Source organism: Idiotropiscis lumnitzeri, chromosome 21, assembly GCF_059441095.1.
Source record: "Idiotropiscis lumnitzeri isolate Australia: NSW breed Sydney's pygmy pipehorse chromosome 21, RoL_Ilum_1.0, whole genome shotgun sequence".
NCBI lineage: Eukaryota > Metazoa > Chordata > Actinopteri > Syngnathiformes > Syngnathidae > Idiotropiscis > Idiotropiscis lumnitzeri.
In genome coordinates, this window is record NC_142411.1 from 4,862,986 (window position 1) to 4,886,227 (window position 23,242).

Consider the following 23,242-nt stretch of genomic DNA (forward strand, 5'->3'; position numbering starts at 1 on the left):
TGGGAAACTATTCACAAAATGTATTTATATTTTTTTATTAAGTTGCACCACTATAAAAATAACTGATGTGAGTTACCAAATTCAAAACGAATCCCTTTCATCTTTTTGATACGTTTTGGTGAGGTAGTATTTGAAAAGAAATGGCATTATTCTAAAAATACTCATTTTTTAAATTTATTTTTTAAATAATTGAAATAAATAAGATATCTATAGCTTAGTTAAAGGAACCAAAGGCATTTCATGTAAAGCGACACCTTTATCGCTTACTACTGTACTGCAATACTATTATGTAAAGTCAACACGTCAAGTAGACAATCCTCTTATCTTTTATAAAGCCACACACACACGCAAATACACACAAACGAGAAATAAAAGCCATTCTGCTCAAATTAATAACATGCGTCTGGCAAACAAATGCAACTTTGCCCTGACAAACATGGCGCCTCAGTCGACGTGCAAGTATAGCGGGCCGAGGCAATCAATGTGGCGACCACATCAACCGTGCAACGCAAATAAACCGCAAGGGGGATCTGTCACGGTTATGACCATTCACGAACGCGCAGACTTGCATACGTGGTCGAATGGGTATCAAGAAAACGCGATAGTATCGAGTGTACTTGCGAGTTTTCTAGCTAGCATCTGCTAGGCTAAACAGCATAAGTGTCGGTCACGTGACCCGCCTCGGTTGGGAGCAGGAAGTAGAGTCACGAATGTGTACTTAGCCCTCATAAACTACCTGCACCGCTGCATTTATTGTTGTCCACTCCAACGTGTAGTTTTATAAAGGAAAAGGTGAGACGCTCCCCACTTTCTCCGTACGTGTATTTTTTTTCTTTTGTTCTTTTGCTACATATCGCGAGAGCACGGAAAAGTAGCGAGCGAAACTTTCGACAATGCTATTGTTGTTAGCCAAGGTTAGCTTCGCCGGTCTTGTTAAAAGAAGTCCAAGACTAAAGTAATTATTCTTTTTATGTGACTGAATTCAAGTGATGACAAGTACTTGAGTCTGTCTGTACTGATGTAGTTCAACAACAAGATACTTGTGTTAAAAAAAAAGAAGGGGGAAAAAAAGTTGTTAAAGTAAAAGTACTGATTCAACTCATTTACTTAAATAAAGGGGGGGATAAAAGTATACTACATGCAAATATATATATATATATATATATATATATATATATATTTTTTTTTTTTTTAAAGGCGTATATTTCACACAATACCGATTTTGACAGCTTGGCACAATGCAAAAAGTTTTTTGTACAGGTTAATATCTGCCTAATACACGGGGGTACTCGGCTTTCTTATGGCGCTATGACCTTTGAAAAAAATAGGTTTGGGTTGATGAAATTACAAGGCCGTTTGCTTTTGTGAAGTATTAAAGGCTTGTTCTACTCTCAAGGGGCTTAGCGTGAGCGCAGCCTTAGAATGTGTTCAAGCATTTTAGAAAACGAATGAACAAATTATGTAATGTTTGCTTGGTCCCCTTATTTGGCAGGTCCTCAAAATGGCTGAGGAACATGCTCACTGCATGTCCTGTGTCAACCTGAGATGCATGGTCAGACCTCAGCCTGGCGCTTCCTGCGAACTCACCAGCTGCCCGCTAGCGTGCGGCGCAGTGTTTCACTCGTGCAAAGCCGATGAGCACCACCTCCTGTGCCCGCTGCCGAGGGTGCCATGCCTGAACAGGGCCTACGGCTGCCCGGCTGCCGTGGCGCGCAACCTGATGTCGGCGCACTTGGAGGTGTGTCCGGCCGGGGTGGTACGCTGCACCATGGAGTGGAACCGCTGGCCAGTCAGCTGCACGGACTACTCTTCGTACGAGCGCTTGAGTCGCGGTGTGGACGAGGTGGAGCAGCTCGACATGGCCCTCGCCCTCCAGGACCAGTGCACTTTGCTGGAGTCGCTCAGGTTGATTGCCGTCGCGCCCACCATCCAGAGGGGCATGCCCGACCCCGCGGGTAATGTTGCCAAGGTGACGGACCCAGGATCATCTGAGTTGCGAGCGGCGAAAGCGAAGGAGCTAATCGCCAACGGTATTAACGGACTCAACGAGCAGCACTACACTAAACTGTACGAGGCCACTCTGGAGACAGCGCGGAGCTTAGCCGCAGCTTTGGAGCTGGTTAGCGGTGCAGACTCATCTGATAGCCGCGCTGAAGGTGTGAGAGCAGAAGCCGCGATGCAGGGGAGCAGACTGGACGGACTAGTGCAGCTTCAAAACGGACGAACCGCTGATGAGGACTTGGTTGTTCCTCGGGAAGTGGTTATGTCCCCTGTGAGGGCTCATGTGATGCTGCAAGATACGGGACCGGTTCTTGAAAACCACAAGCCAGAAGAGTGGATGCTCCCCAAGGGCCAGAGTCCTTCAAGTCAGAGTCGATTGGAAACCAAGACCGAGGACAAAGCAGTGGACACCTCAGATCTGGAACTGGGTGACGAATCCATTGGACTTGGAGAAATTGACCTGATCACATCCGCCCTGATCTTCTGTCTGGAGGAGTCCAGGGAGTACAGAAGAATCTCGGATCCACTCCGCACGGACGGCGGCCGCATCCACTCGGGCACGCAGACGTTCCCGATCCCGGCGGCCGTGCTGGTCACGAACACGAGGGTCGGCGACATGGCGTCGGCGTCGGCCTACGACCACGCATCTCCCCAGATCTCTTGCCCCAGCCCCTTCCATACCCTCCGCCTTGGCCTCGTTCTGGAAGCCCTGGAGGTCGAGGCGGTCCCGTTCAACTACTACATCCCCAACAACGCCCGCTACCAGCACATGTTCCCCTTCGTGTGCGCTCAGTCCTTCCGCCGGGATGAGTTTTCCTCGCATTTCACCAACGTCCACGGCGACGTTCACGCCGGGCTCAACGGCTGGATAGAGCACCGCTGCCCGCTCGCTTTTTACGGCTGCACCTTCTCCCAGCGGAGGTTTTACCCCACATCTCCGGGGGCCAAGGTGGTTCACAGCAGGCTCCTGAGATCCTTCGGGGTGCAGCCTCACCCCAGGGCCAAACTCTCGGGCGATTCCCAGTCGGACCAGTTCAGTGGACTACCCTTTGAGATCCTGTGGCACATCGCTGGCTTCCTGGACAGCTTCAGCCTGTGCCAACTGTCTTTGGCGTCGCGGACCTTGAGGGAGGTATGCTCCAGTCTCCTGCACACCAGAGGTATCGTGGAGCTGCAGTGGGAGAAGAGGCAGTGCTCCGGTGGTCACAGGAGGACATCGTGGCAGGTTAAACACAAAGTGAGTTTCACTTGACGCCAACATGCTCTGCTCAGAAGTGTTAAAAAAGTTAAGACTGGATTGTGCCTTGGTGGAGGTCTTTGGTCGAGCGGTCTGCATCACCTTACCTAAATAAATACCCTCCTACCTTTTGCTACCTTATAGATCAGGGGTGGGCAAACTTTTTGGATTGGCGGGCCACAATGGGTTCTAAAATCTGGCAGATGGATGGAGTGTTTTGGTAACCTCACCTCATCTGAGAAAAACAAAATACATTTAATTTTAAACAAAAGCATTACAACAATATAAATGTCTTTGAAAAACCACAGTATTTAGAAAATAAAACACTAACAAGGTTTATTCATTTAATTTTTTTCAAGCCCGACGGGCCCAATTAAAACGTTTAACGGGCCGCATGTGGCCCCCGGGCCGTAGTTTGCCCACGCCTGTTATAGCTAAATATTGATGACCCTAACACGCACTTGAAATCCAAGCTAATCACGTTTTTGTTGGACTGCAGGTGTGGCGGTTCAGCACTGCGTTCAGCCCGGTGCTGAAGTGGGGCTTCACAGACGTGCCGAGCATGTCAAACCACCTGAAGACGTGCAAGTACAACACGGTGGTGGACCGGACCGAGCCGGTGCCCCTCCCCGCCATGGGCTTGGGGCAGGACCACTTGAGCAAGCTGCGAAAATATCGATGGCCAGAAGATTTGTAGGAGGAGATGAGAAGCACTGTACCCGAAATGCACTCCAAAAGCGATGCGGACACACAAAATGATTGTCGAGTACGCCACTCACAAAAACGTTGGCATATTTGGCTTTCAACTTAAGTTAACCTGGAAAGGTTTGGAGTGCAATTTATCATCCAAGAAGGCCCAATATCTCAATTTAGTTTTGTTGAGAAGACTTAGCACACTTTATTGCCTTAATGAAAAAAAACAAAAAAACGCCATACTGCCAACGTTTTATTTGCAGTAACAAATGTGAACTTTCACCAAATTGTATTACCGCATGGCGCCAAGTTTACTGCATATCATCCATGTTGACAGGACTGAATGTTGGTCGCATTTATTGAATGTTTAACGCATTTGGCCATGTGATTTCGTTTGAATGATTATAAAACCGCATTTGTTTCACATTCACGGTCAGTTGAGTCCAATAAATATTTTGTGTCTTATTTGTTCAATAAACATCCACGTGTTTGTTCCCTTCTCACTGCAGAAAGAATCTAAAATGAAAAACCTGAACTGGTTTGTAGTGTAGTGTCCAATTGATGGTCTGAGAGTTTGGTCAACGTGAAAAAAAAAATTTAAATTAAAATAATGTATTTAGGAAGACAGAAAGCAGACACGGCCTCTGGGTTAGAGGGCCACATTTAGCCCCGCGGGCCTTGAGTTTGACACCCATGCATTAGACGCTTAGCTTTTCCTTATTCCCATGACCTCTCCCTTTAATTTTTGAGGTCAGGAAAAAAAGAAAATCACTCATTAAGTACGTAGTCAATAGCGCACACCTGTCTCTGCTCAACGGGGGTTGGACATTTCATTTAAAGGCTTTTCCGCCCTCATCTGATTTGCACCCATTTGAGGTGAGAAGCAAAGCAGAGCTGCGTGGTGGCGGCGGCCTAACAGAAAATCGGATTTACTTGCATGGGTGTTGCTGATCACGATTTTTCGAAGTAGGAAATGGCGGCGTACACGCTGACGGTGACAACGGGCAACATGCCGAACGCTGGCACCTTTGACAACGTTTATGTGACTCTGCTGGGTGCCGAGGCCCAGTCCAACCGCACACAGCTGACCCGTGTGGGCCTGGGTGATGAAACTGAAAAGGTATGTTGCGTAATACTAGACTCTTTTAAAAAAAAAAAAAAAAAAGTCAATTGGATCATTGGCTTTCGGATGAAATTTCAAGATGAACCTAAAATGCATTTTGCAGGTAAAGCTAATTAGAACTTTTGAATGCATCAGCTGTCATGAAAGTGCACGTGTACATTCAAAAGTTCAAAGGTCAAATTCATTCAACTCGAAACTGTTGTAATTGCATATAGTTGCCACAAGATGGCAGCAAATGACTAATTTTGTCTCAACAAAGCTTCAACTCATTTCCCCCCCCCAAAAAAAAAGTGCAAGTGTGTTCACAGTTTCTCACCTGCAGGTGGGAACATTTTCAGTGACGTCTGCGTTCACATTGGGATTCCTCCTCCTCCTTCAAGTGGAGAAAGATCCTTTGCACGAATTTGACGATAAATCATGGTTTTGCTCCACTATCATGGTGACGACGCCAGAGGATGATGACGTTTTCTTTCCCTGCTACAAGTGGTTGTCCAGGGGTGACCTTGTGCTTTTGAGAGGGGGCAGAGGTCGGTGTTGAACATCAAATGGCATGCATTTATTTGCTCTGCTATCTAAAATGAATTGATTTGTAATCCAGCCAATGCGCACATTTTAGTTTTTATTTTTCTTATTTTACCGTTTTTTTACGTGAGTAAATTGTAGAGCTTGTGAAACAACCTAAAAACTTATTGCGAATAGTGCTGTCTTCTAGCAGCCAGCAGAGGGCGCTCCCGGCACTCTATTCAATTGCGTGAGTGGCTGTGACAATTTTAGGGTTTTTTTTTTTTTTGTAAAAATGTCGTCTCTGGCAGCCACAAAAGCGTTTGAAGACTTCTATCCCCGACTTGAAGACCAACGAAAAAAGGAATTGGCGCAACAGAAATTAACATACAAGTGAGCGAGACCCACTTTAATTTGGCTTTCATCTTGTAAAAACTGACTTTTTTTTTTTTTTTCTTTCCCTGTCCTCAGATGGGACGAGTACGCCGAAGGAATGGCATTTGTCTTACGCATCAAAGATGCAATTTCCCTCCCGGCAGAAATCCGCTTCTCAATCTCCAAAGCCAGACAGTTTGCGTACAGGCGACTGTTTGCGTGAGCGTATTAACCTTTTTTCTGTCTCAAATTCAAGTTGATTTAGTGAATAGTAATAGTTGTCATTACTTTACACAGAAGGGATGAACTCACAGAGGGAGGCGTATTGCATACTATGGCACACTGGGAGAACTTTGAGGACATGAAGAATGTTTCCTGGTTCACAAAATCAACCCTTGCAGGTATTGTTAATTTAAAAAAAATAAATAAATAAATGACAAATAAGACAATCAATCTCATCCAGAAAAAGTGTCGCAGCTGTGGAAGAACGACAGCTTTTTCGCATACCAGTTTCTCAACGGCGTCAACCCTTACGTGATCCGACGCTGCTCCAAGCTGCCGACCAACTTCCCGGTCACCGATGAAATGGTGAAGCCGTTTTTGGCCGACGGCACCACTCTGTCAAAAGAGATGGAGGTAAGCTAACCAGTCAGTCGTGACGTACACATTTCAAGATCACACTAAAACCTTCAGTTTGACCTTTTAAACTTTTCAAAACCTTTTTTTTAATGCACTTTTGATCCTAACCGGTGAGCTTCAACGGCAAATTTCTTTTACAGAATGGCAACATATTCATCGCTGATTACAAAATCATGCAAGATCTGCCAACAACTGTTGTAAATGGCAAACGTGTTCCTCTGACTGCTGCCTTCTGCCTACTTTACATGACTCCGGAGAAGAAACTACTTCCTCTTGCCATTCAGGTTTGCCTTTATTTTATTTTTTAATTAATCCAAACTAAAATAATCCCCTTCCTCCCCGCAGCTTGGCCAGCAGCCCTCGAAGGACAATCCGATTTTTCTGCCCGGTGATTCCGAGGTGGACTGGCTGCTGGCGAAACTGCACGTGAGACACGTGGACACCTTGCATTGTTTGTTAGTCAGCCACTTGCACAATACTCACCTGGTAGCGGAGGTTTTCGCAATGGCGACGCTTCGCAACCTGCCCGCCATTCACCCGCTGCGCAAGGTAAACGAAATTATTCCCCAGGATGAGTTGACGAATGCCGCTGATGTTCGTTGCGTCTTGCAGCTGCTGATACCGCATCATCGAAGTACCCTCTTTGTCGACACGGTAGCCCGCGCTCTTCTCTATGGCCCGGGGAAATTCTTCGATAACGTATGAATATTTTTGTGATCAACATCTCCTCGGTTCGATCAATCGACTCATCACTCCCCAAATTTTTTTTTTTTGTTGTTGTCCAAGTCTTCGATTTCCGCAGAAGGACAACTGGCGCTCATGAGAAGGGCACTCGCCCAGTTGACCTACGCGTCACTCTGTGCTCCGGAAGACATTGCTGCCAGAGGTCTGGAGTCCATCCCCAACTTTTATTACAGAGATGATGCTTTGAGGATGTGGAATGTCATTAACAGGTGAGTCGAGATTTAAAAAAAAAAAAAAAAAAAAAATCACCTAGTAAAACTGTCATTTGCTGAAGGCAGGTGTGGGCAGACTACGGTCCGGGGGCCACAATGCGGCCCGTTAAACGTTTGAATCCGGCCCGCCGAACTTGGGGAAAAAAATGAAATGAATAAATTTCTAAATACTGTGGTGTGTCAAAGCCAGATTTTTCTTGGTCCTCGCTCAGTTTCGTCAAGGCAGTAGTGGCATACTATTATCCGCTGGACAGCGAAGTTACCGCAGATTTTGAGCTTCAGCAATGGGTCACCGAGATCTTCAACTATGGGTTTTTGGGCAACGCTGCTTCAGGTATTGCGTGTCAGTCTCACTTGGATATATTTTTTTTTTTCTAATTGGTTTGCAATAAAATGGACGACTTGCATTACAGGTTTTCCTTCGAGCATTCAAAACGTGGAAGAGCTCATAAAGTTTCTGACGATGTTGATTTTCACCACGTCGGCACGACACGCTTCAGTGAACACGGGGCTGGTAAATGTTTTGCGAAGAAAAAAAAAAATAAAATTGGGTTTGCTCTGTGTAAAGTTGACTATTTGTTTGTTCCCTCTAGATGGATTATCTCAGTTGGGTCCCCAACGGTCCATTGTTGCTGCATCTTGCGCCACCAACGGTGAAGGGAAATGCGACCATGGATGACATACTGATGACTCTGCCCAACAAGTCCTTCGCATCGCTCACCATGTCGCTTCATTGGCTCCTCAGCGAGAAGTACGATGACTTTGTAAGTCCAACAATTTTTTTATTTTAAAGCGCAACTGCTACGTCGGTTTTCATCACGCCTTAAAAAGTGTCCTCTTGTCCCGGCCAGGTCCCTCTGGGTCACTATCCTCAACGTTTTAGCGAGCCTGCAGTCTTGAGGATGATGGAGGATTTTCAAGCACAGTTGTCCACGCTCAGCGACGCCATCGTGAGGCGGAACGAGGAGCTTCAACTGCCCTACCCGTACTTGAACCCCAAAGAAACTGAAAACAGTGTAGCTATTTAACAGATGTTGACTTGTCTTTGATATTGACAGACTGTGACTTTATGTAGCTGCATTGGAATGATCCAATCAGGAGTAAAAAAAAAAATATTGCTGGTCAATAAAGTCTTCATGTTGGCTGATCTTGGACTTTAATCTCTTTTCTTCTCTGGAGCTATAGCAAGAAAGACATTAAATAAGCTATATTTGCAATACTTAAAATAGACGTGGCTAGTGACATTGATTAAAATTTACTTACGATTACGCAACAAGAGTATGAACGCAGTGTAAAATCGTATTTGGCCTTTCGGGTGGGATGCAAATACGATCATTGAGTTGTTTTTTTTGGGGGGATCTTGGGTGCCGTAGCTAATATCAGTCAGTTCCAGCTCACAGTTGGATAGGTCCAACATGTTTAACAAGTTAGTCACGTCCCGTTTGTACACGGTACACCCCTGAAGGCTCTTGGCACGTGCCAACTTGAATTTGCGGAAATATTGACATGTCTAAACTCTTTAAGCCCAAATACTCTCCCACAGACAGAATAAAATTTCACCCAAATTGTAAGTTTACCGTCTCTTGTCAGGCTAGTCCTTTGAAGCAGAGAGAGGCCGACCCTCAAAGAAGACGCTGCCGAGTTAAGAAGCCAACTGGAAACTCTGGAAAAACCGCCTGAGCACATTTTTCAAAGTCAGCTTCGAAGACGAACGTCAACAGTTGCTTACCGAGTGACCATGGCAGAGTACAAGCTGGAAGTAGTGACCGGAGGAAGGGACTGCGCTGGTACATTGGACCACATACTCGTCACCTTGCTCGGGAGCGAAGGGCAGAGCGAGAAAACTGACTTGGATAACTGGGGCATCGACTTTAAGACTGCGACGGTGAGTCAAGACGGTGTGAGAAACCGTGTGCGTGTACTGCACACTTGGGGACAAACACTGCTCACTAAATGAAATGAAATCTTTGGGAGACAGAAATGCAGTCACATCAGCTTCCCAGATCCAAGAATGAAGTGTAGAAAATGCGCTGCCTTCGAAACATACCTGAGGCAAAGACTCAGTTATATTCTTGCGTCTATGTGGGCTACAAAGAAATTTTAAAGACGACCTTTTTTTTTTTTTTGCCCTTATGTCTTAAATTCTAGAGTGATACGTACACCATCAAAACCAACGCATCTCTGGGGAAGCTTCTGCTGGTGAAGGTGGAGAAAAACCCCCGTTTTGGGCTCTGGGATGATGAGTGGTTTTGCTCCAAACTAACAGTGACCACCCCTGAGGGAGAGACGCTTCTTTTCCCGTGTTACCAGTGGCTTTCCAAGAACGAAGTCGTGGAGCTCCGAGGAGGAAAAGGTTTGCTCGAGAATTCGGTGAAAAATCAAGTTTTTCACAATGTCAAATAATTTGCCGTTTTTTTTTTTTTTAAGCCATGAAGGCTTTTGAAGATGACCACCCATTGTTGATTGAACACCGCAAAAAAGAGCTTGAATCCAAAAAGAGCAATTTTCCGTAAGTTCTCGCCAAGGATGCAATCATGAAGACATTTCAAGGTGGGTTCTAAAAAAAAAAAGGTGCCGTCTTTGCTAGATGGGTCGTGACGGATGAACGACTTCCTCACCACAGCCATTTTAATTCTACAAATGTCCCGGCTGAAATCCGCATGTCCAAGTCCAGAGTTGAAGAATCTCAGTCGGCCTTGCGTTCAGGGTAAGCTTCTGACGATTTAGCATCGTGTCCTGATCTTGTGATTATGTCAGTGTCAGTGAAAGCATCTCAACCCTGTTGCACTTCAGCTTCAGAGAGCTGAAATTTAAGGGAATGCTTGGATCGGAAGAAAGTTGGCAAACGTTTGAAGACATGAAAAAAATCTCCAGAGACAGAAAGACAGAAATGTCAGGTGGGTCACGGGTTTTTCTTCAGTAGCCCTCCAAAAAAGCATTTCTGCTTGTACGAAGATTTGGAAATGGGTGTTCTCATTTCCGTTGTTTCAGAGTACCTTGCCAAGCACTGGAAAGAAGACGACTTTTATGGGTACCAATTCTTGAATGGCATCAACCCCCTTTTGATCAAACGTTGTTCAGAACTTCCTCCAAATTTCCCAGTCACCGAGGAAATGGTGAAGCCGTACCTAGAGATAGGTATGCCTCTGCACAATGAATTTAAGGTATCTATGAAACGCTCCTTCCTTTGATTACGCTCGTCGGACATTCCGTTCCTTGACCTTGATTGCGATGTAACGCCTCATTGTCACACAGAGAGGGAATATGTTCCTCTACGACCAGAAGATTTTAAGCGGAATACCAGGGAGGGTGTATCAGGGTGAACGTCTGGCCGTGCCTGCTCCTCTTTGTCTATTCTACCTGAACCCCGAGAAAAAACTGAAGCCAATTGCAATACAGGTATTTTGCAACTGGTCAAATATCATTTGATGGTTGATTGACGAGTTTATCGCCATGTCCTCCAATGTTTTCATAGGTGCATCAGCAACCCTCAAAGGAAAACCCAATTTTCCTGCCGAGCGACCTGGAGATGGACTGGCTCCTAGCCAAGATAATCGTCAAACATGCGGATATGGTGACTCACCAGGCAATCTCCCACCTGAAGAATACTCACTTTGTCGCCGAGACCTGGGCTATGAGCCTTTTCCGCAACTTCCCGCTAATTCATCCCATTTACAAGGTAAAGCTTGCGTCCACGGAGAAACAACTCCTTCAGTAGTGTCAACATCGACTGGAACTGCCTTGACACAAAATAATTAAAAAAGTTACCTTTTTGTCCTTGTGATTGATTGACCAGCAATCCAGTTGGTACCCTGGCCCTTTTTTTTTTTTAAATCTGACTCCATCTCCCAATTAGAAGTGATTTGGTCTGCGACTCTAAGCACAAAGCATCTTAGGGTATGTGGGGTAACAAGAATATCCAGAATGTGTAGCTTCATCTCTGCGCAAATACAATTTTGGGTCGGTTGGCAGGTTTGACAGTCTAGCTGGATGACCTAGTTCCTCCAGGTCTGCCCTTAGGTCTAGCCCTGGGGAGGCATAACTGGAATAGCTTGCCAGAGAAGCCCCAAGTGGCTACCTAAGCTAGCTCCTCTCAAGGGTTCGAATCAGCGACTATTGAGTCTTTTCCGAGGGCTCAAATCAGGCTCAGCGACTCGACTTAGTCTCTCCGAGTTGAACAAGTTCCTCACGGTAAGGATGAGACCAGGCATGTTACCCCAAATGACATTTTTTGGTCATTTGTTCCTTTCTGTATAGTTGCTGCTCCCTCACTTCCGGTGGATTCTTCACGTCAATGCTCAGGCCCGTGAAATCCTGTTGGGACCTTCTGGGACGTTTGCAACGGTACGACGTTGTTCCATAGCTGACTGATTGTTTTATCTTTTGTCATATCTAACGCCGTCCATGTGCGTCTAATGTTGTAGAGTACACTTGGACTGGATGGTATAACCGAGCTAATGAGACGCGCGCAAAGTGCGCTAACGTACAGCTCGCTCTGCATACCGGACAACATTTGCAGTCGAGGACTCGGGTCTATCCCCAGTTTCTACTACAGAGATGACAGTCTTAAACTCTGGGATGTCATTCACAGGTTCTTTTTTTGTTTTCTTTACCATCATAAATAACTGACGGCGGGTTTAAGTCACGCAAGAGACAAATTGTGACTCGTTTTCACTTGGCAGATTTGTGAAGGCTGTCGTGGGATACTTTTATCGTTCAAACAACGAGGTGGTCAAAGACTCTGAGCTACAAGGATGGATCCATGAGATATTCACTCGCTGCTTTTTAGGGAGTAAATCCTCAGGTAGTAAAGCCCGTCGAATTTCTCAAAGATGTCTCTGCAACGCGACACAAACTGTTTGGGTTTTTGTGTCACAGGATGTCCGGAGGCATTCCAAAGTGTTGAGGAAGTAGCCAAGTTTATCACCATGGTGATCTTCACTGTTTCAGCTCAACATGCGGCTGTCAATAACGGACAGGTGAAATTGTTCATCTTAGACTCGAAAAGTTGTTTTTCAGTAGAGGTCTGATGTGGACACAAATATTGGACCACATCAGCGGGACCAAGGGTGAACACAGTTCTGGTTGAACTAAAGTCGTTTCTTTCGATATTTTAGTTTGACTACCAGATGTTCGTCCCCAACGGGTCCTTACTGTTGCGCAAGGCATCTCCAACCACCAAAGGAGAGTCCAGCGTGAAGACCATTTTGGAGACCCTCCCAAACATTGGCGAGACGGTGGCGACGACAAGCATTCTATATGTGCTCACGCTGAACTACTCGGATTCCGTAAGTTTGATCTCTCATCCCGATGTGACGGGAAAATACTCGAAAGGAGTGAATGTGTCTTTCTGTTTTGCGATACCGGCAGATACCGCTGGGTTCATATCCTGTCGAACGATTCCAAGAGCCGGAAATCAAGCAGATGATGAAGGACTTTCAAGCAGACTTATCAAGTCTGAGCCAAGACATCAAGACCAGAAACTCAAAGCTTGTAGTTCCGTACACGTATTTGGACCCAAGTCAGATGGACAGCAGCATTATTAAGTAAATAGGACGTCTTTTTGGATGACCAATAAACACCTGATCTTGTGAACATAATCTGAATGCTGATTTTGGCCATCCTTAGCTCTTATTTTTGGCAGGAAATAAGCGGATAACCACAAACTTTTCTAAACCTGCACCAACCATATGACTTCTATGGACCAAAATCTCTTGCGGAATCTATGCCGGTGTTTCTTAACCTAATCATGCATCTTTGTTAATCTCTCTAGTGATGGGTAAATGAAGCTTCAAATCTGCTTCATGAACCAGCTGTTGTATTTTTTTGACACTCACGGGTCAACATTGGGCTGAAAGCACACTGACTTGATATTTCTTAAACTTTTTATTTAAACCAACAGTGCCATCTGGATATTAAAAATTGTCTATAAGCTCAAACGGCTTTTAAATACGGAGTGATTTGGGTGGTATGGTGACGTGTTGGATGGATGTAAATTCTGTGGGACTTATTACCGGTTCTGCTTGTCTGCTTTAGCCTGAAGTGACTTCAGCATCACAGGAAAAACCTGGTAACCCTGACTTCGTATTCTCGACGTTTACACGTTGTCATGCGTTGTCATATCTGAAAGTGTGGCTTGTGGTTGTAAACTTTAAAAATAAAGGTGGATTGCTGTGGTGAATTGACTGAATTGTAAATGGAAAAGGTACATGAATGAAATGACAATATTGCCCTGACATTTATTTAGAATTTTCTCGCGAGGGATTATAATCACGATACAGTGGTTTTCAAAATGTGGTATGTGTACTACAAGTACTTTATTGGTATGCGTTTGGATCACTAGATCAAAACCGTGCAAAAATGTTAGTGGCTTATTCTTTTTTTTTTAAATGTAATCCAGTACACATGTTGAGAAGAATTTGTAGTCAATATTTTATTACTGTTTGTTTTCAAATATGTATTTATGTATTTATTTTAAGTGCAGTAGATTTTAACAGATTTTTTTCCCTATATTCAAGCAGAGCATCAAAGTTCAAACTAGGTAAAATGTTCCAATGGTTTACAATATCATATTTTATTATTTTTTTTTATAATATATATTTTTGGGGGAATAAAACCACTTGGGCTTTCTGTCTTGCTGCATTTAAAAAAAAAAAATCATGATAGCGGTACTTGGATAGATAAGGAATTAATTAATTAAAGTGGCGTAAAACATTAATAAAAAAAATGAGAACCACGACTGAAATGCAATAAAAAAATAAAAAATAATGAAGAGCGGATTGGTGCATTTCCAAATGCCCCCAGTAGGCAGCGCTAGTATTCGGTGCTTCTTGCTTTATTTAACCCACCTTACCTTTACTTCCGTCAACACGCTCCTAAATATAAATCGTTTATTTGAAGAGCTGCAGGCGCAACCACGACTACGTTTCAAATGAGAACATGTCCAGCATGTTATTTCGATTCGGCGTCATTATCACAGCGGACTCGCCGAACGTCGAGCTCTTTATTTTGGGCTCGCGCGAGGAAATGGGCCGGTGGGATCCGAGCAAAGCGGTTCGGATGAGTGCGTGTCAGAGCTCCGTGTCGACCCGCGAGCCGCGTCTGTGGCTCGGCGACGTGCGTCTGCGGGAGCCCTTTAAGGACACGATGTGGTTCAAGTTCATCCGAAGAACGGACGGACATTATGTTTGGGAAGGTACATCACATGAAAATAACATGCAGTTCACTCCCTGACCACACGATGGCAGCAAAGTCCTAAGACGGAATTGAGTCTCGCTGTCATTGTTTCAGTAACTTTTTGTCAATGAACAGAACAGGCGCTGTTGCCTAATTTTGAAGTTTTCTAAGGCATGCATACTAATCAAAAAGTGGTACATTTCCAAGGCAATGCACTTCGATGCCTATCAGTGACTCTTCCGGTCTCTCTGTAGCAACCTGCGTGATATGCTAAGCCTGGGATGGGCAATTTAAATGCTGAAGGAGAGCTACAATTTCTTATTTCATCAGTGCTCCTGTGGGGCCACATAGGACCATGCACTTCCTAACCAAACGTGTGAAGATGTTATTTTAAATCTGGACAATGCAAGTGCAAAATACATGTTCTTAAAGTTTCAACGCATGTGTATAAGAACCACTATCCCAACCCAACAACAAAATAACAACATACTGTATTTTTTTTTCCGCCCACAAAATCAACTCACTCAAAATTGTATTATTTTTGGTGTAAAACATAAAACTGAAGAATCTGTTAAACTTTGAGTGTGTGGGCCAAAAAGAAAAACGGGCCTCAATAATATTTCATTGTCCGCAGGCAACGGGCCACACCACGACAGAACATGCACCTATGACGAGCACAACGTGGTGGACGGCGTCTATTGCCACCCGATCGGCCACTGGATCGAAGAGACGGGCCACGCGGACGAGATGAAGCACACCGCCAACTTCTACTTTAGCGTAGCTGGTCAGAATGCCATGCACTTCTCCAGGTAACACAATAAAAGCCAAAATGGTGCCAAAACTACAGATGCAAATTCTTCAGTTATTGTTTGGAGACATCCAACACATTAAAAAGCAAAACAACCCAATAGACAGAGCAAGGAATACAATTTTACTCCTCTTAGCCGCTCACGAGAGAAATCCTCGCGAGTCCGCTGAAAGCGTTTTACATTTCGGCAAAAGGATCATTCTAGGTTCCTAAGCAACCAGAGCGCCCATCGCATAATTTATCTGGCGAATATCCCCAGTGAAGCCACAAAATGTTTTCCTGTGTGGATGAATGGAACATAAACGAGTGCCCGGAGGAGGATTTAATGGCCCTTGAATGACAGGCAAGTAGTAACTCCATGTTTTTATTTTATGTTTTAATGCTAAGCTAATTCCTGCTGGCGTTATCTGAAGCGTGCCAATGTAAGACGAGTCGCAATCAACTCAACCAGCTGCACTGAGGAAGAAGCCATCCTCAAGTTTGACGTCTGGCTGCCTGGAACAAGTTTTGCTCTGACCAACCACAGGGCGGAAAAATGCTGATGTCATTTGTCAGCGTTTACGGTCCTGTGAGGATGAATTTGAAATCGGACTATTTAAAAAGAACAGTCCGATTGCTAATTAAGCCCAATGCAAGAACGTCACAAAAATGAATAAGACAAACTGACTCTGTTGATTCAATTGACGGGGACATGTTGCTGGTTTTGCATCTCGGCGCGTCAACTTGGAAGCGAAAGCAGGCCGCGGCTGATGCTCAAGGCTCATGTCAAGGATCCGTGTGTTCTGAGCACCCTCGTCGCTCGGCGAATAATAGCTTTTTAAATGACTTGCGCAGACCTCGCGTTCGGGGAGCCGCATGGATCGTACGCGCTGACCTCTGCAGCGGCTCGACAGTTTGCCATACAACTGCAATTTCAGGTGGCTGGCGGGGTTGTGCAGTCATTATTAATATTTTAATTGGAATTTCGGACTGTTTGTCGCATTGACTTTTATCGACAATTAGTTTGGATTACCGGATAATGTCGGTATATTTACAGATTATTTTACACTACATAGAATTGCGATACATTCCAGATCCATTTGCAATATTAACTATATTTATAATTTCATTGGCGAGAAAGCAAAGTGTGGAGAGTCTCAGTCACCCAAAGTCCGTTTCAAACTCCCTCACTGCATCCCTGCTTGCCACTCCCAGGGTGCTCCCAAGGCTTTGGCTGGGCAGCTGTCCTCGACTGCTGGAACATGTGACGATCAAGATGAAGCACGACCTTGGCATCAGCGCAGTAATGAACTTCCAGACAGAGGGGGACGTGATGAACAACTCCCACGGCTGCAGGCAGAACCTTGGCGAGGCAATGACGCCAGACGCCATGATGCATTTGTACAAGCACTGTGGCCTCGCGTACGTGTGGATCCCCACGCCCGACATGAGCACCGAGGGTAAGTGGACTGCTTGAGGTACAATAATCCGCACGACTCAATCGCGGGGGTGGTTTGCAACGTCGCCCCCGTGATTTAGTAACGCCCTCTAGGCATGTGGTTCGCGCATTTACGACAACTTTCACTTTCTGTTGGCATAAAATGCAGGATTACAGCAGATGCTTTCATTCTCATCTCAAATTAAATGTGTGTCGCCATCTAGTGGTGCATTGTGTAATTACACCTGATATAAACTACACCAAAAGTTTTATTAACAAAACAAAAAATAAATCAATCTGAGAAATAGCAGGGCCAAAAACCTGCGATTGAGGCTGGGATTTAGTGTACCTGGAGCTCTTTTGCGGAACCCCAATGGGATAGTGAGAATAGGATCCAGGTCTCAGAATTCAGAATTCACCAAACGGCGTCTCAAATAGGAACGATTCATAAAGATGTTTCAACTCGGAAGAGCAACCAAAGTCATGACTTGATGACACCAAAGGACCTTGAGGATGCTGCGAACGACAGAATCTTCCTGTTCTGTGGTCCAGGTCGCATCCGGATGCTTCCCCAGGCCGTCTTCCTGCTTCACGGTCTACTGGAGAACGGTCACACCGTGTACGTCCACTGTAACGCCGGCGTGGGCCGCTCGACGGCTGCCGTGTGCGGCCTGCTCATGTACGTGCTGGGATGGAGTCTAAGGAAGGTGCAGTACGTGGTGACCGCCAGGAGGCCTGTGGTTTACATCGACGAGGACGCTTTGGTGCGGGCCCAGGAAGACTTCGTTCGCAAGTTCGGCCGACTGCGATCATCCATCTTGGAAATATAAAAATTCCTTCGATGCCTCTCCAAAGCAGAGATTTGTTTCGAAATCCATGACACGTTAGACGACCTCTTCATACGCCAGCCCGACATTAAGTCCTCCTTACTAGAGTGCCTCGTTGTCAGCCATGAGTGCATGGAGAGAAGGCGAAAGAGCGAGGAGGGAAATGGAACTCCTTAACAAGCCCAACAAAAGTGAGCTTGATAACATTTCATTGTTACGACATTCGGTCCCGCCTCCTAAAGCAACATCCCTGCCAAAAATTTGTTTTTTTTTCCCGCCAAGAATTAAAATCAAATAAAAGGTTCATTGCAAGTTCACAGAATCAGAAATCTAGGAAAATACATCGAAACAAATTTGAGCATTTTTGTTTGTGTACGGCAGAGGATTTATTTAAGGCATGAACTATCGGCGGCCATACATCTTTCATGCATTTAAACCGACGACGAACTCATTCATCAGCTCGGTTGTTCGTCAAGTCACACAATACGGACGGGCGCAGATTTAGATTCCTCGCAGCCGCTTTTGAATCCGCCCCTGCTTTCTTTCGTCTCTCAGTGCAAGTCACATCATTTGCTCGGTTCAGGCAGTCTGTCAGCGCGCTTAAGAAAGAATCCGGCAATGACTCTTGACTTTGCTCCCAGGCAGGAAGACAGACAGACACCCTCTCATGAACCCACCTCAGAGGTAGGATTAATCTCAGCGATTTCACATCATCTGAGGCATTATTCGGCAACGGGAAGAGACGCCGGATACAAATAACATGGCGGTATTTTTGATTGGCTGGATGTCTCAGGGCATCGTAATAATGACCGTACTAATATATGCAGCTGCTCGACGTCTTCTGCACACTGGGCAAAAGATGAAAAGTGTTTACTGCTGCCGCATAAACGCTTCTTCATAATTCCTTTATCATTGGCTTTTGACTTTACTCTGAGTGGTCCTTTTTAATTTTTTTTTTTTTTTTCATGGATGCACGCTTGCTTTTCCATTATGCATTTTTATTTTTCACAGACCGATTAAGCCTCACACTTCACTTCAATATAAAATATTATTTTGAATTTCTAAAACTGTAATCTTAGGAGGCAAGCAGCTAACACACACACACACACACAAAAAAAAATAGCACATTGGGTAACTTTTACCCAAGGCTGGGTTAATTATGTTCACCCAGCAGATTGAGTTCAAGATTGGAATGGAATATTCTTACAAAAGGGTTTAAATTAGGAGCATCTGACATTAAAAACTACAGAACATATAATTCAAGTGACTTCTTGTGGTGACTCCTGGCAGGTTAAAGTAGCTTCTACTTCTGAGAAAACGGCAATAAAATTAACATCGCTTTCGAACTAAAACTACCCTGGTAACCCTTCGCGAGCAGAGAGGGGAAGGCTGAGCAGTTACGCACAGGAAAAATAGGCAGCAAGATGAAAGACTGCAACACGGTTGCCTTTTTGCAATCTTGATTCATGTGTGTTGTCCTAAAAAAATGCGCCAAAATTTCAGAAGAGACAGAAACATTTCCCTCATTTTTTTTTTTTTATTGTTCAAAAAATAAAATACAAAAAAAATCCAGGCTTATATAACGATACCTCTCAGAGCTTTTATTTGGCCCGAAGCTTTCAAGAATTACCAAAGTTTGTGAACCACCGGCGGGGAGAACTAAACAAGACTGGACAGTTGAATTTGACCGTAAAGCCCATTTGTGTATTTGTTTTAGCGTGTAATCATGTTGACGAAGCTCCAGAGAGTCCAGAATGAAGGCCATGCATGGAAAAGTACCGAGCCAGCGTCCCACTCGCGCAACTCATCAATCATGCCAGATGCCGACAACGACAGCGCGCTTAACGCGCTAATGATCGGATCAATGGATGTTAAATGATCCAAAGAGATGCCGGGCCGGTACTGGAAGACAACTGACAAAGTAAAACAAGCGCAAGCAAACTTAATTGGGATTTCAATTTTGGCTCCTCAAGACAGTCAAAGGCAAACAAATGTGTGAATGCTTTTCAGCATTCACAGCGTTCCAACATCTTGCTTTGTCCTTCAAATCCAAGCCAGAAATAAAAAAATAAATAAATAAATAAAAAAATCAAGTTTAGCGAGGGAAAACCCACCCACACTTAATTGGAACGGAGGCACTTTCAGCAGATTTTCTCTCCCAATTTCAAGTCGCCTGCTCACCGGAGCGAGGAGTGTCAAAGAGCGAAATGTTCCGGGCTGTCGATAGCATTAAGAAGCTTGCTCGCTCGCTTTCACTCTCTCTCTCTCTTTGCACTTTGTCCTAATGCTGAATCCACTGATAGAGGACGGCTGTGTATGTGCAGGCTAGCGTTAGCTTGAACGAGGCAGCACACACATAAATCAGCAGAAGTACATTTCGTAAATCGCCAGAGCATTTATTATTTATCGATTTTATCTTAACGCAATCTTCAATATATAAGACTGTAACAGTACGACTAGCACTACCACAGTGTACCGTCATTTCATTTTCGAGTGCTAATTATCGATAAAAGCCACGTGCTTAATGACTTTTTAAAAAGCAATATCACAATTTTTGATGACGATAAGCGCAATAAATGATTAACACGTCAAAATCCTATTAAATACAACAACTTTAAAACATCAGCACTTAGCAACGACAAGCCACCGCGAGCACTAGCATGCTAACAAAAGCTAGCAGAGAAAGCCGCCCCGACCTGCTTAGTACAGCTCAGTCGTCTCTTCGTGTGATCGCAGAGCACCTTGAGGCGACGATCGGAAGCCATTCAGCCCAACTCGGATGTCCGATGGAACTGTCATATTGAGTTATGCCGCCCGCCAAATTAAGAACGGCGGCGGTTTTGCTGACACCTAAACATTTGATCGGGGCTGTCAAAAGCGCTCAATCGCAACGACTTTGCAAATCAAGCATTAACACGAGTCTCATTTATCTGCAGGAAGAACATTCCGTTCCCTTTAATGTCAATCTTTTCCACCTGAGAAGATGACTTATCTCCTTTTTGAATACACGCGCGCGCGCACACACACGCGCGCGACTTCTGCGGCTGAGTTGATGAGAGGGCAGAAGGGAATTGCGAGTAATTTCGTGTCACATTTTGAGCGGCCCGATGCGGCAAATCACAGCCTGGAGCACAAAATAACGACGGGGGCAAGTTGGAAAATAAGAGCACCGCTTTGGAAGAGGTCATTTTGAACTCGGCCGACAAGGATGCAATTTTGTGCAAAAAATAAATAAATAAAATAAAAAATAGTCAAAGAAGCAGTAAAGGATGTGAAGGTTCACTCTTTTGTGTTTTTTTTTTTTTGCTCAGGCTAAAGTACCATAGACACATTTCCTTGAGACCATCTCCACAGTGCAATCTCAGTTTTCAACAATTTCTCTATCCTGTTAAAAAAAAAAAAAAAAATAGGAAATAAATCAGACCTTCAAAATAAAAGCAAGCAGGATCAAAACACAGTTTGATCACATTTTCCTTTGGCCTCAAGGTGGTTTATTTCACCGTCGCTGTCGATAAACAAGCACAAAATAATTTGATCGAGTGTTGCCGAGCAGACCGGCGGGTGTTTTATTGCCTTGACTTGCTGATATAAAAAAAAAATAATAAAGGAATAAAAAAACTTGAATGGTGGACTACGACTTGTCAACTCTTCTCAAATCGCTTTTTGATTTTTGATCCAGCCCGATTTGCTGCAGTTGGTTATTTTTCCCGAGAAATAAATCATTATTTCGAGGTGATGCGTTCCACTGCTGTGACTGTTAACGGCAGCGCCATGCCACTTCCCCCGAAAATCACGCAGCTCATTTTGGTGCTCGGCTGTCTGACAATGTCAGTTCAGTATTTTAGATTTCACTTGTTTGACTTTTTGGTGTTTTTTTTCTTGCCATTTTTTCCATTAAGGATCATTTTGGAACGAATCATCACCTTTCACTCAAACCTCTGAATTTGAAGCTAACTCAAACTCGCCCTAACAATGCGATGTCAAATTACATAAAAAAATAAAAAATACGATCTGGAACGTCGTCGTCCTTTCTCATAATAGTCGGGGGAACAACAACAACAAGAGGGGCATCGGCGTTAAAGGTTCAAATGCATAATAATGACGAGACCCCGAGTGCTTCATTTAATAAAGAGTCGTCTCTAAAAATCCCCCGCCGGCAACGTCGTGAGCGGAATGTAATTCCCACTGTACTTAAAAGGAGCAAAGAATAACAGCGAGCCGTTTTGGCTTGCGACTCTGCTTGTTAATTTGAAGATAAGCGCGAGGTACCAGTGGAATATTAAAAAAACAAAAAAAACAAAACATGTTTAAACAGCAATAGTGGAAACCAAAAGATTGTTTTTGTTTTTTTACAGTTTACGAACAATTAACTTCTTTCAAAACTTGTCGAGAGAACATTTCCACCTTAAGTTTTATAGCTGATCGAAAACATTCCATTCACGTTTGGCGGACAGCAATCACCTTGTGGCAATTCGCCGCGTCCTCCGGGCTCCAATGTTAAATTTAATCTACAGATTATTAAATAGGGCCTGCTTTAAGTAGTGCTGCCCGTAATTACTTTCATCCAAATCCATAATTCTAGATGATGGGGATAACGAGATTGAATGGAAGGAGCCCGCGGAGGAAATTAGAAAAAGGCAGACGTGATCGACTCTGAAACAATGAATCGTTATTACATTACAGCCTTGGATATTGCTTATATTACATGCTGAAATGAAACAATACAGCAGGTAGATTTCATCCCCGTTTTTCAAAAATGATTACTTAGACACGGCCAAAGCAACGTGTCATTGTTGATGCCTGCCTGATTAGTTTGACCCATTAGCGGTGCTTACGAATGGAGATCAACCGGCGTGGTCGCTGCGCCAAAAAAAATTTAAAAAAATAAAATAAAATTTTTAAAAAAATGTCTCTGATTGAATTTTCTTGTTTAGGGGCACAGACAACGTGGCTTTGTGATTGCAGAGAGGAAATGAAAATGAGAGAGGTTTGATTTTGTACGGCTGATTGTGGCTATTTTTATCTGATGGTGAAGATATGAGCAAGGAGTGAAGATATGATTCCCCCCCCAAAAAAAAATCGTAATGTGTTTTTAATAAGGACATTATCACTCTATATTGTGAAACATAACAACAAATTTAAGTGTGGGGCTCATGAAAGTCTGTTAGCTTAATGCTAACATAATGAGAAACGCCAGAGATGGGCTAACGGATTTTATATACATACACACACAAAAATGCAAAATATCTGTGACATCATTGGGTTGGCACCAACCGGATCGGCACCAAAATCTTGATTGTGTAAAGCCTAATTTAGTTTTAAGAGCGTAAATTTGAATTCTAAACCTTAAAGGGGAAGTCAACTCCAAAATCTTATTTACGAAAATATGTACAGAATCATTTTGTCACTTGTTGTCGACTCAAAATGACATCACAGTTACTCAGGTAACGGCCAATAACGGCTCAGCTGTTTTCTGAAGCTGCGGGCGG

The 23,242-nt window shown here is 44.1% G+C and overlaps 4 protein-coding genes across 5 annotated transcripts; all 4 read left to right on the forward strand.

Moving 5' to 3' along the window:
- Nucleotides 1-501: 501 nt before the first annotated feature.
- On the forward strand, nucleotides 502-4,431 carry fbxo30b (F-box protein 30b). 2 transcript variants are annotated; one of them, XM_088285627.1, is made up of 3 exons: nucleotides 502-815; nucleotides 1,493-3,238; nucleotides 3,738-4,431. In XM_088285627.1, exons 2-3 carry the CDS (start codon nucleotides 1,502-1,504, stop codon nucleotides 3,933-3,935), a joined length of 1,935 nt encoding a protein of 644 aa, XP_088141753.1. In that variant the 5' UTR covers nucleotides 502-815; nucleotides 1,493-1,501; the 3' UTR covers nucleotides 3,936-4,431. The 2 variants fall into 2 exon arrangements, with proteins under 2 accessions (XP_088141753.1, XP_088141752.1); XM_088285626.1 differs by having other exon boundaries at nucleotides 505-792.
- A 356-nt stretch (nucleotides 4,432-4,787) lies between these two features.
- LOC148316625 (hydroperoxide isomerase ALOXE3-like) lies at nucleotides 4,788-8,672 on the forward strand. The gene is made up of 14 exons (XM_088285625.1): nucleotides 4,788-5,051; nucleotides 5,377-5,581; nucleotides 5,867-5,948; nucleotides 6,027-6,149; nucleotides 6,228-6,331; nucleotides 6,394-6,566; nucleotides 6,710-6,853; nucleotides 6,915-7,118; nucleotides 7,182-7,268; nucleotides 7,356-7,522; nucleotides 7,738-7,859; nucleotides 7,939-8,039; nucleotides 8,119-8,289; nucleotides 8,377-8,672. The coding sequence occupies exons 1-14, from the start codon at nucleotides 4,905-4,907 to the stop codon at nucleotides 8,551-8,553; spliced, it is 2,007 nt and encodes a 668-aa protein (XP_088141751.1). The 5' UTR covers nucleotides 4,788-4,904; the 3' UTR covers nucleotides 8,554-8,672.
- A 336-nt stretch (nucleotides 8,673-9,008) lies between these two features.
- Nucleotides 9,009-13,706, forward strand: LOC148316626 (arachidonate 12-lipoxygenase, 12R-type-like). The gene is made up of 14 exons (XM_088286313.1): nucleotides 9,009-9,410; nucleotides 9,674-9,878; nucleotides 9,953-10,034; nucleotides 10,113-10,232; nucleotides 10,319-10,422; nucleotides 10,517-10,689; nucleotides 10,781-10,924; nucleotides 11,001-11,204; nucleotides 11,783-11,869; nucleotides 11,950-12,116; nucleotides 12,208-12,329; nucleotides 12,404-12,504; nucleotides 12,643-12,813; nucleotides 12,896-13,706. The coding sequence occupies exons 1-14, from the start codon at nucleotides 9,264-9,266 to the stop codon at nucleotides 13,073-13,075; spliced, it is 2,007 nt and encodes a 668-aa protein (XP_088142439.1). The 5' UTR covers nucleotides 9,009-9,263; the 3' UTR covers nucleotides 13,076-13,706.
- Nucleotides 13,707-14,356: 650 nt separating this feature from the next.
- On the forward strand, nucleotides 14,357-18,534 carry epm2a (EPM2A glucan phosphatase, laforin). The gene is made up of 4 exons (XM_088286530.1): nucleotides 14,357-14,720; nucleotides 15,336-15,510; nucleotides 16,704-16,948; nucleotides 17,479-18,534. The coding sequence occupies exons 1-4, from the start codon at nucleotides 14,465-14,467 to the stop codon at nucleotides 17,754-17,756; spliced, it is 954 nt and encodes a 317-aa protein (XP_088142656.1). The 5' UTR covers nucleotides 14,357-14,464; the 3' UTR covers nucleotides 17,757-18,534.
- The last annotated feature ends 4,708 nt before the right edge of the window (nucleotides 18,535-23,242 follow it).